This window comes from Tarenaya hassleriana, unplaced genomic scaffold (assembly GCF_000463585.1).
Source record: "Tarenaya hassleriana unplaced genomic scaffold, ASM46358v1 Cleome3, whole genome shotgun sequence".
Lineage (NCBI taxonomy): Eukaryota > Viridiplantae > Streptophyta > Magnoliopsida > Brassicales > Cleomaceae > Tarenaya > Tarenaya hassleriana.
In genome coordinates, this window is record NW_010966177.1 from 152,520 (window position 1) to 171,340 (window position 18,821).

At 39.8% G+C, this 18,821-nt stretch overlaps 3 protein-coding genes across 4 annotated transcripts; 1 reads left to right on the forward strand and 2 right to left on the reverse strand.

The window, feature by feature from the left end:
- The first annotated feature begins 5,028 nt into the window (after positions 1 to 5,028).
- LOC104818563 (serine/threonine-protein kinase AFC3) lies at positions 5,029 to 8,298 on the forward strand. 2 transcript variants are annotated; one of them, XM_010548180.1, is made up of 12 exons: positions 5,029 to 5,359; positions 5,507 to 5,627; positions 5,812 to 5,838; positions 5,926 to 6,079; positions 6,180 to 6,228; positions 6,526 to 6,640; positions 6,797 to 6,888; positions 6,980 to 7,127; positions 7,454 to 7,518; positions 7,599 to 7,696; positions 7,785 to 7,890; positions 8,005 to 8,298. In XM_010548180.1, the coding sequence occupies exons 1-12, from the start codon at positions 5,294 to 5,296 to the stop codon at positions 8,140 to 8,142; spliced, it is 1,179 nt and encodes a 392-aa protein (XP_010546482.1). In that variant the 5' UTR covers positions 5,029 to 5,293; the 3' UTR covers positions 8,143 to 8,298. The 2 variants fall into 2 exon arrangements, with proteins under 2 accessions (XP_010546482.1, XP_010546483.1); XM_010548181.1 differs by lacking the exon at positions 5,812 to 5,838.
- Positions 8,299 to 8,768: 470 nt separating this feature from the next.
- On the reverse strand, positions 8,769 to 11,203 carry LOC104818565 (putative pentatricopeptide repeat-containing protein At3g15130). The gene is given in 1 exon segment (XM_010548183.1): positions 8,769 to 11,203. A coding segment is annotated over 1 exon segment (2,154 nt). The 5' UTR covers positions 11,152 to 11,203; the 3' UTR covers positions 8,769 to 8,997.
- Positions 11,204 to 11,311: 108 nt separating this feature from the next.
- On the reverse strand, positions 11,312 to 13,907 carry LOC104818564. The gene is made up of 2 exons (XM_010548182.2): positions 13,680 to 13,907; positions 11,312 to 12,096 (listed from the first exon to the last, which is right to left on the reverse strand). Exons 1-2 carry the CDS (start codon positions 13,885 to 13,887, stop codon positions 11,450 to 11,452), a joined length of 855 nt encoding a protein of 284 aa, XP_010546484.1. The 5' UTR covers positions 13,888 to 13,907; the 3' UTR covers positions 11,312 to 11,449.
- Between the last annotated feature and the right edge of the window lie 4,914 nt (positions 13,908 to 18,821).

Sequence of the window (18,821 nt, forward strand, 5' to 3'; positions counted from 1 at the left end):
TCGAGGCGTGGGAGGCGACGGGACGGCGAGTGGGTCCCGGAATCCGGCGTATTCCGCGTCCCAAGACCGCAAGTTGGCAACTTGCGTTCTGTCGATTCCCGGTCCGGCGGACCAGGGTTTGGTCCGGCGGACCGGGGTCAGTTTATTTTTTTTTTTCGAACTTTCTCCCCCGTCCGCGGGGCTGGTCCGCCCCTGACCAGGCCTGGTCCGGCGGACCAGCTCTTTTTTTTTTTTTCTTTCTTTTTCTTTTCCCGTTTCTTCGTTCTTTCTCGGTCCAATCCGCACGTGACGATCCTTGTGCCTCTCCCCGGCGTTGCACTATGTATTTTTGGTGATTCCGTGTTATCTCTATTTAATTATTTATTTTTAAATAATTAAATATTCAATTCGGGTTTCGGGGTATTACAGGGTTGTGGTGCTCTGCCAGTTCCTCGTTTGTTCTTTTCTTTCGTCGGTCGGGATGTAGGCCTGAGCTATATGTTGGAAGCTGAACTCGTTAAAATCTACGTTGTTGTTTATGTTCTTGCTCGAACGAGCATCGGAGTGATGGAGAGGAACTCGATACCACCTTCACGAAGTGGTATCAGAGCTCCAATTCATCAGATCTAGGGAGAAACTTATCGGTCAGGCGAGGTAAGTTAGGGTTTCAGTTCAATCTTGTCTATGTGAGCTTTCTAACCTTCTGTGTAAGTGTTTCAGTGACAGGCGAGCTAGATCAATGATAATAGAAGGCATATCTTTAGTCTTCGGAGTCACCGACGGCCAGATCTGTCGTCTTGAAACGATGAGGGTTGCAACTCGATGAAGACAGGTTCGAACTTCGAACCAGGTGAGTCTCTTGACTCGGTTTTGTAATTTTTCGCGTTCTCTGAGTCGAGTTTGTGTTTCACCTTGAAACTCAGCGTAACTCGGTGGAGAAAGTCTGATTCCGACGAAACTCAGTGGCAACTCGTCCGATGGCTAGGTTTTCCGAGACTAGGGTTTTTGGGTCAATCCGATTTAGTTAGCTGAATCAGAAATTAATTTCGGTTTACCCGATTCATGATTAATTGACCGGTTCAACCTGGTTCGATTAGATCCGGTCCGATTCAGAACAGTTCAGACTGGGTTCAATCCTGTTCAGGTCAGATTCTGGTCGGTTCAGGCCAATTCAGACAAGTTCACTCTGGTTCGGTCAAAGGTTGACCAATTTTGGTCAACAGTTGGTCGGTTTAGGTCATATCTGACCGATTCATGTCTGGTTTGAGATCAATTGGATTGCTTTAACCTGTTAAGGTCAATTTAGGCTCGGTTTACTATAATTTAGACAGGTTTAGGGCCGGTTCTAGGTCAAATTAGGGTCTGATTTGGGTTAGGGTAGGTTGTTGGGTCCGTTTCAAGTCATTTCAGGTTCAGTTTAGGTCAATAAAGTCCAGTTTGGGTCAATTTAGATCGGTATAGAGTGGTTTAGGTCTTGTTTAGAGTCTGATTTATCTAGTTAGGATTAAGATTGTCTTGGTCAATAAAGTCCGGTTTATATCAATTTAGATCGGTATAGACTGGTTTAGGTTTTGTTTAGAGTATGATTGTCTAACTATGACTAAGATTGTCTTGTTTAGAATCCAATTTATCCAATTAGGACTAGAATTGCTTGAGTATAGGTCTATTTGGTCTAATTAGGTCAGATAGAATTCATTTAGGGGTATTCTATTTGGTATAGAGTATTTAAGACATGTATAGGTCAACTTATAGGTCCATAACATGCATAGAAACATCAGTTTCCACCATTAGGCGATGAGAATTGAATCTCATTAGTTTAACTCAAACCACTCACATGGTTTTGACGTTCGATTGGCTTTAGCTTGATTGTGTGAGCTTCTCATGCCTTCTTGCACCGAGGAGAGCTTCTGAGCACGACTAAGGATGTTTCCCTTTGCTTTCCCGAGCTCGTCTTTTGCTTCCCTAAGCTCCCCCCCTTTGATTTCACTTCTTTCCCCTCTTTCACTCAAGTTTGTGTTCTTGAGTTTTGGTGTGAAAAATGAAGAGGATTAGGGGGCGATTTATAGTTGAAGAAAAGGAGGATTAGGTAGTTTTGGTTGCATTAATGGAGGTTATAGTGTTCCTCTGAGCCGAAAATGGATAGAAAATGGGTTTGTGGGGCACCAAAGTGGCTTAAAACACGTTTTTTTGTTGGAATAATGGTGTTGATAGCTCACGATCGCGCCATCGCCCCATGATGATGGGTCGATCGTGTTAGCTCAAGGATTGCGCCATCGCTTCACGGTAATGGGTCAATCCTTTTCGAAGTGGCGATCGATCCATCATCTCTGACGATGGATCGATCGCATTGTCTAGGTAATTTTTGACCCTGTTTGTCCTTTGGTTTTCATACTTCAATTCCTTATATTTTTAGACTTGTTTTACCCTTTTTTTATTATCAAAAATTAATTAAATAATTACTTCTGGGATCGAGATATTACATGAACCATACAGAGGATCGATATCAAGCATTTAACTCGATATCCCAAATTGAGTTGGGCATGGATCAATATCATGCTTGCCCTGGGTCGACATCGAGCAAATAGTTCGATATCGGGCTTTGACTTGACCTGCATTTGTTCTTCGTCCGTTTCCCGTTTTGAAGCATTCCACGATATCCGATTTGATCTAAATAGGTTTCGAAAATATCGTTTTTACTTTTTTTATTTCAAATGTACTAATATACCTGAAATTTCATCAAAGAGTAAAGAAAACTATATTTGTACCTAGTATGTCATTTAAAACCGATGAAATGTGCATAGAACTATAAGGAAATGTCATTACATGAGATTTAAGTTGTACATAGATATCTCAGGTATGAAGATCTTAAAGCGAACTATTACATGAGAAGTCCTAACTCGTGTCCGTGTGAAAATCCCATACGAGTCCTCCAGTACCTTATTCCAAACAAATACTCATGATCGTGATTCGTATCCAATACGCATGATCATCGACATTATCATCGATCATACCTCATATGAGTATTAATTTATCATTGTTCCCACGATGATAAGTGATTATAAAATTTAAGATCATTTATAACGATGTATTTGGCAAGCGGTGGTTAGGATTTTAAAGAAGAGGGTTATCGATGGTAGAGGTGTGGGCATGGGTCAGGTATCCAAAAATTTAGGGTTACCCGAACTCGAATCCAAACCTGAATTTTTTGTAAAAAAATTACCCGAATTCGAACCCGACTTAGTTGGATACCTGAAAGTTGGATACCTGAAAAAATATTCGAGTACTCGTGAGTATCCGAACCCGAATTTTAAAGTCAAAATTCCAATAAAAATGTGTATATTCAAATAAAATCCTACATAAAAACAGTTCAAATATAAAAAAACATATTGTTGATCATAAACCATTCTTAAAAAATGTTTGAACATAATTCCAATTTCATTACGTTTCCATTGTCATCTAGCAATTTCATAATATCGTTACTAGCATCTTTTTGGACTTGTCAAGAAAAAAGAAATAAATCATATCGTAAGACAAAAAATCATGCAATACAGATTCTTGCAGACAAGTTGATTCTCAATGGCATTGCAAATACGCCATTATCATTCTCCACAAAGGACATGCATCATGAATTTAAGGACAACACAAAGTCATTTTCAGAAACACTAGAAAAAAGTTCAGACATTTTCAGAAACACATAAGGAATGTGCATATAACTACAATTGTTGAATCTGACCAAATAACTAAAGTTTGTTTGCTTGATGATTTTGATGCAAATGTCCTCCCTTGTGCTATATTTTAAGCCACAAATTGAAGAAACCAAATCAAACCAAATCAGAAAACACCTAAGAAACATTACGAAATACCTAAAAAAATCTGCACAGATCCACATTTGAAGAAACGAGAAAGCAACAAGACGGCTTGAATTGGAGATGAAACGGACGATCAACATATCCAGAAAATGAGCAAGTAACAAATGACCAACATAACAACTGTCAAAGAAACTTATCCAGAAAACGAGCAATCCACGGTCGAAAAACCGAAACAATGGAAAGGGAGATGAAATCGAAAAATACAGAAGAAAACGTTGGAAAATCCAACCAACCATTTACTTTAAAATATTCAACAACATCATTATGATCAATCTAGCTGGTCAATACATGAATATTGACGATAGAGAAAAATCGTAATCAAACATAAAGTGAATTCATAGGATATTATCTTAGTTATATGATTATTTCAATAAAATTAAAATTAAAGATATTTCGTTACCATATTGTTATCTTTGGCAATCAATCCGATTTTAAAAAGGTGTCTTTAGTAAATATTGCAAGTTCATAATCATTCCGTCGCCGATCTTTTGTTAACGGTGTCTTCTTTGAGTCACCATTTTATATAGTGTTTTAGTTTGTTTCGGATCAAATTTGTAAAAAAAATGATATAATATTCAACTATTTTAAAATTTTTAGATTTAGTTCAATTTAATTAATTCCATTTTAAAAAATATGTTTTATATAAATCTATATATTTTAATTAAAATGATTTTGACTAATGGACCAAGATTCAACGATTAATGGATTAAAGTCAACGAGTCAATGGACCGAGGTCAACAATCATAGACTGGCGGTGAACGGTAATATTAGAGTAGAATAATGGGCCCTTGGGTGTTTGTTAACGACCCGTTTATATTGTGGGCTACTGAGTCGCATTTTTACCGGTGAAATCGAACTGGTAAAACGGCGTCGGATATGTACGGTCAGAATTCTTGGAAAATGGAGAATTTTCTTCTCTGTTTTTTTTTTTTAAATCTAATCCCTTCTTCCAGCGAATATTACTCAAATAACCCACTTGGTTCGCAACAATTTCAGTGTACACCACCGAAAAAAAAAAAAAATTTGCGATCTTATTACGACTAATATATAACTAATATACAACTTATTACGACTAATAAACTACTCTTATTTTAGTTGTATATTAGTTATATATTAGTGTCGCAAATTTTTTTTTTTTTCTAGTGGTGTACCTGAAATTGCTGCGAGCCAATTGGGTTATTAGGGTTAAAACCCCCTTCTTCCACCTTTTGGAATTTCGAGTCGAAACCCTAATTTGTTTCACCCCTAATTTGGAAGAGATTATCGTCCTCATCCCGATATCAACCTCTTGTTTATCCACAAATTTCTGATATTTTTGCTCTCGAGGAGGTTTCTGGTAGAATTTTCAATTTGGTTGCGGATCGGCGTCAGGTTTCGTTGTTTTATGAACTGTTTATTGTCAGTGATCGAGTTGTAGTGACGGTGATGCTAGCGGGTTTGCGGAGATGGAGAAGGAACGAGTGAGGAAACGACCCCGTATGACATGGGACGAGGCACCAGCTGAACCTGAGGTTTGTCAATCATCTGAGAATTAGGGTTATTGTTCTATTGGGAGGATTTCGTTAGATTGGGAATATTTTAGGAACTCCAAAAATTTCTTTGATTTTTTCTCCGTTGTTGTTTGATTAGCTTACATTCGTTCGGCGATTGTATGGTAGGCGAATAGGCCTCTGGACAAAGGGCATGGAACTGTGGGGAGGTATGTTTCTCCACCGATAAGAGAGGATGATCATAACGGCCATTACATTTACAGTTTGCGGGAGAATCTTACTCCTAGATGTGAGTTTCTTTTCATGTTTTTTTCCTTATTTTGGGTTCTTGCAATAGGATTTATCGTCCCAATTGAACTTTAAGCCGGAATTTGGTGGTGAAATTGCAAAACTTATGCGTATAAAACTAGCCTCTGTCCATCATTTGTATATATGTGACGTGTACGTTAATCTTTTGTGTTGTATTTTGACAGATAAAATACTTAGCAAGATGGGTGAAGGTTAGATGTCAAGTGGCATGGTGTGTCCGACATGAAAATGTTTATGTGAATCTAAATGTGCCAATCAGTCAATTGATGGTATTGTAGGCACTTTTGGTCGGGTTTTGGAATGTTGGGATCGTCAAACAAAAGAATACGTGGCTATAAAGGTCGTTCGGAGCATTAAAAAATACCGGGATGCAGCAATGATTGAAGTTGATGTACTTCAAAAACTTGCTAAGAACGACAAAGGCCGCTCACGGTATTATTTTATTCTTTGTTTTATAGCCGCTAGATGTATGATGCTATTTCCGGATGTAGGATTATGGTTGAGCTTTTGTTTTGCTACTTTGTTCTTGCAGATGTGTACAAATAAAGGACTGGTTTGATTATCGAAATCACATTTGCATCGTGAGTATTCCAATCAAGTTTTTGCTTATCGTTTATTTATTTGTGTTAAAGTGGATTGCACCTCTTAACTTTGATGGATTTTGATCTCAATGACCCGTGAGAGTGGTTATGGTTAGAATTGGATAGGTGTAATTACTTCTCGGTCTGCCTTACTTTTCATGATGTCCAAATACTGTCAATAAGTCCCATGCCTCATCCTCATGTTTGTGTTCGATTGTTGATCCGTGTGGATTTTACCTATGAAGTTTGAAACTAAACAGAAACCTTCCTTTGAATGCATTCTAATGGTTTTACCAGGTATTCGAGAAGCTTGGGCCAAGTTTGTTTGACTTTCTAAAGAGAAATAAATACTCCCCCTTTCCTCTGGCCCTTGTTCGGGATTTCGGGCGTCAGCTTTTGGAATCTGTAGCATGTCTGTGGATTGTTCCTTTCTGATATTTTGTATTGTTATATTTTTCATAAAATGTCATTAAACTATTTTCCCTGTCTGTCTCTGGTTTGGCATGGCAATTGTTCTTGCCTCCTGTTTTTTAACATCTTTCCTGTGTTCGTCCATGGTCTCCTACAGATATGCATGATTTAAAGTTAATTCACACTGATCTCAAGCCTGAGAACATTCTTCTAGTGTCTTCTGAATATGTGAAGCTTATGGACCATAAGGTATTTGTCCTTGCATTATGGAATATCATGTTAGGGTTGGATTCTGGTATAGTCTTTTGTTGTAACGCCAAACCCATGGCTGTGGTGACAGAGGAGTGCTTCAGACGAGACACATTTCAGGTGCTTGCCAAAGTCGAGTGCCATTAAGTTGATTGATTTTGGTAGTACTGTGTGTGATAACCGGATTCATGGCTCCATTGTTCAAACAAGACATTACAGAGCCCCTGAGGTCATTCTAGGTAAAATTGTATTTATTTTGTTTGTTGTTCTATGTTTTCCTGTTTCCATAGGAATCCATTTGTGGACTCTTAGCAATGGATGGGTTGAAATTACAGGCCTAGGATCTGTGTGTTCAGTCGTTATGGTTCTCATTCTTATTTCCTAGAGGTAGCCGAAATAGGAACACAGAAAGGAAAAAAGGGGAACGGTCTCGAATGTTCCTTTAAAACTCGAGAATCTCCTTACAATCATCTCCATTTCATATTTTATTTTGTGGTTTGGTTACCACATTCTTCACAATCTCGCCAATTGATTTTTCTAACGATTGTCATTGTTCTTGTTGCAGGTGTAGGATGGAGTTATTCATGTGATTTATGGAGTGTTGGTTGTATCCTATACGAACTATGTACTGTAAGTCTCAGTTCTCACTGTACAATTCAGTCACCGAGGCCTTAGCTATCCTTCTCAGTATGCTGGACTTTGTGCATTAGGGTGAAGCGCTGTTTCAGACGCATGACAGTCTCGAGCATTTGGCAATGATGGAAAGGGTGTTAGGTCCGTTGCCCGAACATATGACCCGAAAAGCCAGGTGACTTAATAACATAGTCTGGAACTCCGAAATAAAAAAATAGGGTTAATTTAATCCCATGAGAATCTCATGCTTTTGTTGTTTGCAGCCGAGGTGCTGAGAAATATTTCAGGAGAGGGTATAGACTAAATTGGCCTGAAGGAGCCAACTCTAGGGAGAGTATTAGGGCCGTGAAAAAGCTTGATCGTCTCAAGGTTACACCCCGTTAACCTCTTTTCCCCGGTGTTGTGATAATTTCTCTTCTGTTGTTTCCTTGTAACGTCTCTCCATCTGATTCACAGAACAAAAAAAATGTGATTTTATCGCAGGATATGGTGTCGAAACACGAAGAGAACTCGAGATGTGGACTTGTAGATGTATTGTATGGGCTCCTGAAGTATGACCCATCGGAGCGTCTTACCGCACGCCAAGCTCTCGACCATCCTTTCTTCGAAAATGCAAGCTGAAAAAAGCCAAGACCCGCAAGTTTGTGCGTTTGTATTGTATGTTGTGTCGAAATAGCTTCGTGAATGTATGGGAACCGTGTTTTTTTGGCTGTCGGAAAAGTAGTGTTTTTCTTTGAATGGGAAGGTCTTATTATCGCATGATCCTAGTTCCACAAATTCTATGAAGGTTATGTATTTCAGGTAGGGCCCGGCAACCCACGTGCGTGTATTTGTCTTGTGGTATCAAAAGTTTGGGAGTCCGAGCCACGGCGGGTACAAGACTGGGCGGTGATATTCAGGAGTTCGGGTTTTGTCAGTCGATTATTCGTATCCGCGTTCATTCAAACGGAGGGGAGAGACGGTGTCGAGGGAAGCGTGAAGCTGTGAAGCGTGACTTGTGAGGGCATAAACGCAACTAGGGTGAGGGACTAAGGGCGATTAGGCGGCAAGCCTCATGTGGTGAGGTTTTAGAGTTTGTATTTTCATGATATGTAGGTATTTAGAGATTTCGTAAAAAAAAAAAAAAAAAAAAAAAAGGTTATGAATGGAAGGAGTTTTTAGTTTTTAAAATTTTGTTTTTTTTTAAACACGAAAAGCTATTTTAACAAAAAAAAAAATCAACTAGAAACTCTAATTTTTGAATTTACGAATGTTATAAAAATTGAAAGTCAAAAACTAACTTCGATGGTCGTTTCACGGCCTTCATCTCATGTACCTCGTCGGTTGGATATTCCGAAACTCTAGTTTTGACCACAAGGTCAAGGTCATGTAGCTCAATCGAGAATCTAGGCTGATAAACTGATATATTGACAACTCCGGGGATCTATTTCGTTCTGGTAGGGGAAATATCTGCCCCTAGTTCTGGGATTGTGTAACTTATCCACTCCCAAAGATCCAAAAGAATTCAAAAATATGGAAAGAGTCACCAGTAACAATGCCCATCACCAAACGTCCAAACCTGTGAAACCTGTTAGCATCTCTAACGACAACCACTATCTTCAAAAGCCTTGATAAACCCTTTATGAACTCATGGCAATCCCCACATATCCCCCTGTTCTTGAATACCCTTATTATCACCTTCCCTTCCACTTTTTTCATGCCTCCCATCGCCAACAACGCCATCCCAATCGCCAGTTTCTCGCTGTGAACCCTTAGATGCTCCTCCTTCGATTCGCCTTCTACATTGTGCAACGAGTTTCACAAGCCGTGAACGTAACCCAGCTCTTGTTTCATCCTTCTCTCGATCCCTCTCAGCGTTTCGCGGATCTTTTGTATATGTGGATGTGAATCTGAATCTTCTCCTCCATAGAAGAAATGTACCTCTTTGTCGATCTCTACCCAACTCATTCCGGCTTCTTTCTTCAACCCCTTTCTTTCGGCTAGCTCCCGGATTCTCTCACTCTCGTCCCAGTAACCAGCTTGTGCAAAAATGTTGGACATCATCACGTAGTTTGCTGGGTTATTTCCATCTATCCTCATAAGAATCTCGCCTACTTCTTTCCCCAGTTCAACCTCCCTGTGAACTCGACAGGCGCTAAGAAGGGTTTGCCATATTCCGATATTTGTTCTTACTGCCATAGTGTCGATAAGACACTTAGCTTCTTTCAAACGACCCGCTCGTCCAAGTAAGTCGACCATACAAGCGTAGTGCTCTACCATTGGTTTGATTCCTTGCGTTTCTAGTAACTTCGAAAAGATTTCTTGGCCTTCTTTGATGAGACCGGAATGGCTACATGCAGAAAGCACGGCTAGATAACTTACCTCGTCAGGCTTGACGTTACGTCTTACCATTTCATCGAAAAGACGAGTCGCTTCTTTACCAAGACCGTGTTTCCCATAGCCAGTAATCATGATGGTCCATGAGATCACATCTTTCGAACCCATTTGGGTGAAGAAGCATCTCTCGGCCTCATCAATTAACCCGCACTTGAGGTACATGTCCATGATCGAATTGGATACTGATGTTTCCAGTCCTGATGGGACTTTGACGGCAAGTGCCTGCATTTGCCTGCCCTGTTCCAAGAGGGCAAAATCAGCAAAGACACTAATGATGCTTGAAAGAACGAAATCATCTATAACGGAGTTTATCTCCCGTAGTTGCCTGAACAAATTCATAGCCTCTGCTAAGTTGTCTGCTTGAGCATACCCGAGGATCAGTGAACTCCATGAGATCAGAGTCTTCTCCTCCTTGATTTGATCAAAAACGCTTCGAGCTTCACACATGTTTCCACACTTGACATACATATCAACGAGAGACGAGGCAATCGTTGCGTAAACAGAATGAGAGAAACCGCTCGTGACCACGAACCCATGTATTTGTCTTCCTCCACGAATCATACCGACGCTACTGCAAGCCTTCAACAAGCTTTTCAATGTAAACTCATCAGCCCTTTCCTTTGTATTCTCATTCCACAATGTTTGAAACATGACCAAAGCTCTCTCACCGCACCCAGCATTTACATAACCCGCTATCATCGTGTTCCAGCTTATAAGATTCTTATCCGTCATCGATCCAAACATCTTCTCAGCTTCACTGATTCTCCCACATTTGGAGTACATGTCAACCAAAGAATTCCCAACCTCGGGCTTCATCTCAAACCCGGTCTTCAAACACATCCCGTGAATCTGCGTTCCCATTCCGAGCTCGTGAAGTAAACCAGAAGCTTTCAGATTCGTCGAGAAGGTGAACTCATTCGGGGAAATACCAGAACGCCCCATCTCTGAAAACATAGACAATGCCTCCTCAGGGTTACCATCCCGTACATGTCCACTCATGAGGGCAGTCCACGAAACAACATTTCTCTCGGTCATTCTATCAAACACCTTGCAAGCGGCAAGTGTTTCTCCGCATTTGCAGTACATATCCACGAGATCATTGTTCAACATCAAATCGAACCCGAATCCATATTTCAGAAGAAAACAGTGAACTTGAGCTCCTTGATCAGCCAATCCATTTTTGGAGCAAAATCTCAAGATTCTGGCAAATCTTTGTCGTTGGATCCATACCCGGTAAGGCATTGGGTGATTCATCAGTGAAGCTTCGCTAAATGATACAAAAAAAAAAAAAAAGAGAGAGAGACCAGTATGAAGTTTCCTTGTACAAGTTTACATCTTCACCTGAACCATGGAGAAAACCTATTAAACTGGTATCAGAGATCCTCGGATGGTCGGGAGAGGTGCACAAAGATGATAACTGAAGTCGAAATTTGATATATAATCTTCAAACATAAGTTCAAAAGCGAGATAAAATCATCTAATCGTCAGGATACAAAACTAGAGTGAGAGAGAGAGAGAGAGAGAGAGAGAGAGAGAGAGAGAGAAGATGCTGCTAAGCCAAGTTGTCCTGTGAGAAAAGGAGGCCACATATGAGAATCACTGCGTATACGCTAAAATCCATCAACACTGCATTCATTATCTTCTTGATCATTAGAGCCATCTCCACTGCATTACCAACTTGCTCGGCTATGCCTTGATCGCTCGTTGTAACTGTGTTTTCTCGTCTCGATGCTGTTGAAGGATCTTCACGATGATTCAGGAGAACCCGGCCAAGCACAATTGTTGCGTCGGTCAGGAGAAGCAAGAAAACAGGCCTGAAGCTGATTATGACGTTGAGGGAAGAGAACCCGAAGCAAGATAATATTACGAGAAGCGCGATCGCCAAGGAGGAAAAAACCCGCGTGTATTCTGAAGCATCGATGGCGGCACCAACATGTTTCGGTGTGATAACCTTTGTAACATGACCCAGAGGGAGCAAGGATTGATGGGCACTCAAGTCTCTTGCGGATGTAGTTTGAGTTGTCGATGTGGTTGGAGATGGCTGTATCGTGTCTCGAGGTTCTGAGGCAGGGACATTTGCCGATGTTTCGATGCTCATCTGAGGCTGAGGGAGTCTAGCTTTGCTCTGATAGACGTTATGATCTGCACGATAGCTTTCATTGTTATCGAGCATTCCATCAGAGATGTTCTCCTGCTGACCTGTAGAAGCGGCGAGTTCAAAATTAGGATCACCAGGACCACTTAGTTATTCCCTTGCTATTTACTTTATCTGCTCAAAGAAATTTTGGATTAACAGAGCATTCCAAGGTATAAAAATGAAGCTGATGGGCAGATAGTCTTCTCCATGACAGTAATGAAATGTAGCAAGCCAAGGGAAACACCATCTTTAAAAGATGCGTGTAAATCGGAAACCTTCATGTTTGGCAGAGAATACGTAGGTAAAGTAGCGCAAAAATAAACACACATGTTCATTAACATGCCAACACCTAAAAAAAAGGCACACTACGTGCATCATCAAATCTTTTTTCCTCATGTGCTCCAGTCGATATATAATGAATTGATTTACGCGCTATATCCGCATATACATTTTCAGAAAAAAGCTTCTTATGTAAAAAGAATATGTATTGCAGTACACCGTGAGTACACAACTCATATATTTTACATCTAAAACATCACTAATCCTTGAGGTAAAACATGATATTCCTTGAAGCAAGACTACCCTTCTTTCCACAAAATCTAAAAATAATAGGTTTAGACCAGAGAATATTATTGGCAGCAATGCAAAACAAAAATTACAGAAACTCGGGAGAAAAGAAATGCAGAAAACTTGCAGAATCATATGTAAGACAATGCAAAGCACATCAAGTACAAATCAAATGAATGAAAAATGTAGTAGCAAGAATCAATCCCCATACCCTGCGGCTAATAACAAGACAAGAAACTGTTGCAAACAGAATATATAAGGATTCTCAACCCTGAGCGCCATTCAATTGTAACTGGGATCAATTCACCCGATATCCAAGAAATTTCACATAGGTTACTGTGCACAACAAGTAGAGAATAAGGAGATTTAGTTCGAAATTGAAATCCATCAGTGAGAATTAATGGTGGCTTTGGCCAATTTGGCTTTTTCCTTGAGACCTCACTTCCCATTAAGTCGCTCAATATGATCGCCATTGATCTTATAAGAAACAAAAGCTAAACCCTCATTCACAGACCATAAGAGAAGAAAGACACTATCTCCCTGTAGTACAAGGCATGTCCATCTCTTTTGTTGCTGACAGTAAAACAAATACACGTTCATACATCCTTATATGCACACAAACTCCTATACTGATGAAGATATATGCATGTACACACACTCTACAGTTTTCCTGTCGTCAATCAATCGATAAAAAGACACTGTAAATTAGTAATCAACTTCAAAAGGCAGATGATAAAACAAGATCGTTCACCAGTCAATTGCATTTCCACACCTGAATTTCAATTCAAACCCAGCCAAAGCACATGAAATCTAACAAAAAAGAAAGACTTTAGAACTACCAAGGACTTCAATCCGGAGAGAACAGATGAAATCGTGTGAACACAATTCATCGCCATGCCACTCAAAATAAGTGTTCAGCATAGATTCTTACTACCTAAAGGAACATCAGAACGAAACAAACACCGCCGAATCAAGCCGTAATTCAAATAATCAAACAAGTACGAACACCGAACTCCCGCGTAAACATTACAGATTCAGTAGAAAGGCAAATATAAAGAGAGAGAGATGGAGACGTTACTGGAGATTTCATCGGAGAGAATCTGGTCGGGAAGCGGAATTGGATTCAAGAGGGATTCGTCTGTTCGGAGCTGAGATTCGGAAAGGGGGGGAGAATCTGAAGGAGGTGGATCGGGGATGCTATGGATCTGACCAGTGATAAAGGCCAAACGATCGGATCCTCGTTCGATGATCTTACGCCTCCTAGCTTCTCTGCTGCTCGTCGCCATTGCCGGCAAAAAATTTTCCTTCTGGGCAAAGAAAGGGACAAGAGGACTATGCCATTCAACCGTCGATTTTAAACGCGAGTTTGGAAGCACGTTTTCTAAAACGCGCGTTTGTCCCCAATAAAACCGTGTTTGCTTGCGTTCGACGTGCCCTTTATGCCGGTGATTCAATTTCAAAGGCTATCGTCGGCCGGGACCAGCCATGAATGTTTTTTTTTAATGTAATTTGGGTGTATTAATCAAAAAAATTGGTGGTACATAGTCCAAGATTTAATCCACATTTACAGCATTCGCCAAGTTAACCTATCAAAGGAAAATAGCTTTTACAGCAGATTTAATATAACTTACATGTCTAACTTCTCAACTAATGAGTACCAGCCATGAATGTTAAAATAAATAATCATGAGAACTAATATAAAATGATGAAAACCAAGAGATTATTATATAAAATATGTAAATAAATTCGACTATGTAAATAATTACGAATGAAATATTTAACTTTTCAACTTAAAATAATATAAAATATTATCAAATTTCACATAAATTTTAATGTATTTCATATTCTTATACTAATAGGAGTAAAAAATAGGTGGATCGGGCCGGGTTCGAGTCATATGATTCCAAATTTCTTCAGGTTAAGATAATCCAACATCGATATCACACTCTCTTGTTGTTCATACTCAATCATGTCGGCATCTATTGTCATTAAAAACTTTTAAATCTGATAAAAAAATCTATCACATATGCATCTCACATTTTGTTTTCTTTTATTTTGTACATTTGCATAGATATTTAATTCTGATAAATAAGTAATAATAATGTATTAATAATAAATATATATATATATATCAATGAACAAGATATATAAATTTATAAAAAGAAAATAACAAAGACATTCTATAGCAATATTTTTTTTATGAAAATCGCTAAACATAGAAAAAAGTATTTTATTAATGTAGAAAATGATTTCTTTTAGCAATTTCCTTAATTTTCCACGTTGAACTCAAGAACTCTTTTGGACATCTATCTTGTCCTGGACTTTTGTTTTTTGGCATTGCACAAAAAACTGCAATAATCTCCTTCATAGTGACCTCTGCTATTGGGGAGGAGCAAAACTCCGAAGGTCAAATTACCGATCGAATGACGATGGACAATAGCAGCGGTTCAACGCAATTGACTCCGAAGAAAATCAATAATTTGTATCTCGAGGTAATTTTGATTAAAATTAAATTTAATAGTTTAAATTTTAAATATTAATTACTTATTCTATTGGTAGGTGCTTCCCCCAATGCGAAAGATCAGATTTATAGGATTAGTTTGCGTTAACGAGTCAACTCAGTGGTGGTTAGGAATGGACAAAATATCCATAAAATTTGAACCGATCTGTTATTCAATTCGTATCCGAACCAAAATTTCGGATATCCAAAGTTTACGAATCGAATACGGATATTTATTTGAAGATTTTTGTCGGATATGGATCAGATACGGATATTAAAATGGAATTATCCAACATATCTAATCCGATCTGTATTTTGTATAATATTATTAAATATAAGAATAATTTGGTATGGAGATTTAAAATGTTTAATATTTACACTTTTTTAGGGTGATTCAAGGAAAGTTTTATATATATTGAGATTTATAATATTTAATCTTTTTGAATATTAAGATGTATTGTGTTTAATGTTTTGAATTTTGAATATATTTGTATGTGAAAGATTATGATTCTAAATGGAATATTTAAGTTGATTTGGAGATGATGCAGCGATTCATGCCTCCAACCGATTCCACCAGTTCGTCAGCACTACAAAAAAACACGGAAATGGTGACGCAAATTTTGCGTCACCATCGGACATTTTTGCGTCACCCTTTGAAAAGGGTAACGAAATAGTGACGCAAAAAAATCGTCACCAATAGCACCGTCACCATTTGCGATTTCGTCACCAATTGGTGACGCCGGAGTGACGCATACTTTTCGTCACCAATTGGTGACGAAACGGTGACGCAATTGTATGACTAATTTGTGACGCAATTGCGTAACCAATATCGTCACTAATACATGACGCAAAAGCGTCACCAACTTGCATCACCAAGTAGTGACACCTTGCGTCACCAATCGTCACCATTTGATGACGCAATAGCGTCACTATTTAGTGACGCATTTTGATGACGCAATTGTGTCATGTATTAGTGACGATTTTGCGTGAACAAATATGTTACTATTTAGTGACGCAGCCGGTGACTTCGTCACCAATTTGGTGACGTAATTGCGTCACTAATTGGCGTCACTATATAAAATAAAAATAAAAACAAAAAAAATATTATTATATTATATTTAAATATATAATTAAAGTTCTAAATAATTAATTTACAAAACCAAAAAAATATAAAATATTTAATTTTGATTTCCCCCGTCGTAATTGGCTTCATCGCCGTCGCCGTCACCATCGCCACCGCATCCTTGTCCTCTGTTTCCGAAACTCGAAAATCCTCGCATTTGGAACTCATTGAAAAATTCTGCTTGCACTCGCAATTCTTCAATGAGTTTTCGATCTTCTTCTTGTCGGCGCAAGAATTCCGCTTGTTGCCGGAGGAGTTCAGCTTGCTGCTCCTCTAATTGTCGCACTCGTCGTGCGAGTGAAAGCGTTTCCTGAGCAGTTGAAGGAGCATCTTCACCGGGATGATATGTGATATCAGTTTGCATTGAACCGAGACCGTATATCCGTCCAAATTTGTTCGGTGGAATAACCTATATAATAAAAATATAATTAATTAATAATTTATTTTAAATTAAAATTTAATTGAAATTATTATAAGTTTATATATTTAAAAATTACCTGAAGATATATGTAATACCCCGATTCCCGAATAATTTATTCCGAGAATAAAATAGGGTAAGACAATTCTAAAATATAAGGTGGTTGGCATAAGAATCGAACCAAGGGATCAACGGGACTCGAACGCGTCGAAAACGTCGAAAAAACAAAGGAAATAGGGCATAGACCGATCGGTCCAGAGGTAGACCGACCGGTCTAGCGAAAGACGGAGAAAAAGACAAAAAAAAAATAGTACAGAACGGACGGACCATGAGGTGGAACGGGCGGACCAGGAGGTAGAACGGACGGACTGCCCGTTCACGAAGCGGAACGGACGGACCAGAGGGTGGAACGGACGGACTGCCGTTCGCGGAACGGAACGGACGGTCCAGCAGGTGGAACGGACGGACTGCCCGTTCGCGAAGCGGAACGGACGGACCAGAAGCAGAACGGACGGTCTAGGGTCCTGGGAGCAAAACGCCGAAAAATGCTGACTTTCTTCCACCTTTCGGCAGCGATTATTACGCGACATCTCGACCCCACGTGCCACCAGCCACCACCTCTGTCTAGTGGACGACACCCTCTGGCCCTCCTACCCTCTCCCTAGCTCCTATGGCGGCGTTAGAGGTCGATTTAACCGGCTCCAACAGGTGAAGATCACCGTTCTGCAACCCAGAACCTGTTCTTCGAAAACAGAGGAAAATAGAGAGATTCGGGGAGATTTGAGGCGAAACAAGTTCAGAAAATCAAAGTAGGACATCCCAAGGAGGTTCCTGGAAAGTTTCACGACCAAAGACGGCCTGAAGAACACACACGAGCTCGGACAAAAACGCACATCACTTGAATCCGAGGTGAGTGGTTCGGATTGAGTTTGAGAGATTCTATTTTCATGATTTATGGTGTAGACTAGTGATTCTGCAAGAGTTAAGCACCTAGGGATGTTAAGTATTGAATGGGTAACGATTAGATCTTAAATCGGATCAGAATTTGGGCAAAAGTGGTGAAAAATCGGACTGAACTCGTGAGGAAGACGAAGTTCTGAGTCCCAGAACGTCCGGTCTACAGACGTAGACCATCCGTTCTGGGACACGACAGAACGAACACGTATGAACAAATTGGAACGCCTGATCCGGCATGACCCGGAACGTCCGGTCTAGAACATAAGGGGGAACGGTGATACAGTGAAAAATGGTATTTAAACGAAATAGGATAAAATAAGGATGAACGAACGTGAAAAAGGTAAAAGTAAATAGAAGAAAGGAATTAAACCGAATGGATACGAAGGGAAAAATTAAGAGAAGTACTCGGAATTGCGATATAGAAATAACGGATAAATAATTATGATGATGCATGTGATTGGATGATTAAGGAACCCCGTACTTAGTACCGGTTGACGGCGTGAGTCAGTGCTAGTACGGGGATGTGCGGATTTGGAACCAGTGCCGGTTGACGAACTTGGAGTCAGCACTGGATGTTATGTGGTTTCGGTAATAGTACCGGTTGACGAACTTGGAGTCAGTACTATTACCGAAATGGAATACCAGTACCGGTTGACGATGTGGAGTCAGTACTGGTATAGTTGGGTGGACGTTTCTGGAGCCGTACCGGTTGACGAACTTGGAGTCAGTACCGTTAAGGAAATGTTTAGTGAAGCCAGTACCGGTTGACGGCGTGGAGTCAGTACTGGTGGATCTGAGTGGTCGTCTTTATGATAGTACCGGTTGACGAAGTGGAGTCAGTACTATTATAGGGAAGCAGGGTAAAGTCTAGTACCGGTAGACGAATTGAGTCAGTACTAGATGATACCGAAAGGAACGGTACCTGATAGTGCCGGTGGACGACTTGAGTCAGTACTATCAGGTATCGAAAAATGTGTGAAATAACGTTAAAGTGTTAAAAAGATAAATGAGAAAGGATTAAATGGATTAAAAGAATTCTTGTATTGAGAGATTAGTTGGCACCGTTCTCCATGAGAATGGGCTCTCCGGGCTCAACCCGAGCTACTCACTAAGCATTTCGCTTAGCCCTCCGTTGTTGAATTTTTCAGATCCCGAGGAGCACGAGTAGCGCACTGTGGACGACGACAACTTGTGAAGACATCATTTATGTACGGTTAATTAA

What these genes read in the sequence shown, in the direction of transcription:
- LOC104818564 (XM_010548182.2), bottom strand. Translation starts at nt 13,887, where the DNA reads ATGGCGACGAGCAGCAGAGAAGCTAGGAGGCGTAAGATCATCGAACGA. An exon ending in TCTCTCCGATGAAATCTCCA is followed by an intron (nt 12,097 to 13,679) that starts GTAACGTCTCCA and finishes CCGCTTCTACAG; the next exon opens with GTCAGCAGGAGAACATCTCT.
- LOC104818563 (XM_010548180.1), top strand. Translation starts at nt 5,294, where the DNA reads ATGGAGAAGGAACGAGTGAGGAAACGACCCCGTATGACATGGGACGAG. An exon ending in AACGACAAAGGCCGCTCACG is followed by an intron (nt 6,080 to 6,179) that starts GTATTATTTTAT and finishes TTGTTCTTGCAG; the next exon opens with ATGTGTACAAATAAAGGACT. An exon ending in CATATGACCCGAAAAGCCAG is followed by an intron (nt 7,697 to 7,784) that starts GTGACTTAATAA and finishes TGTTGTTTGCAG; the next exon opens with CCGAGGTGCTGAGAAATATT.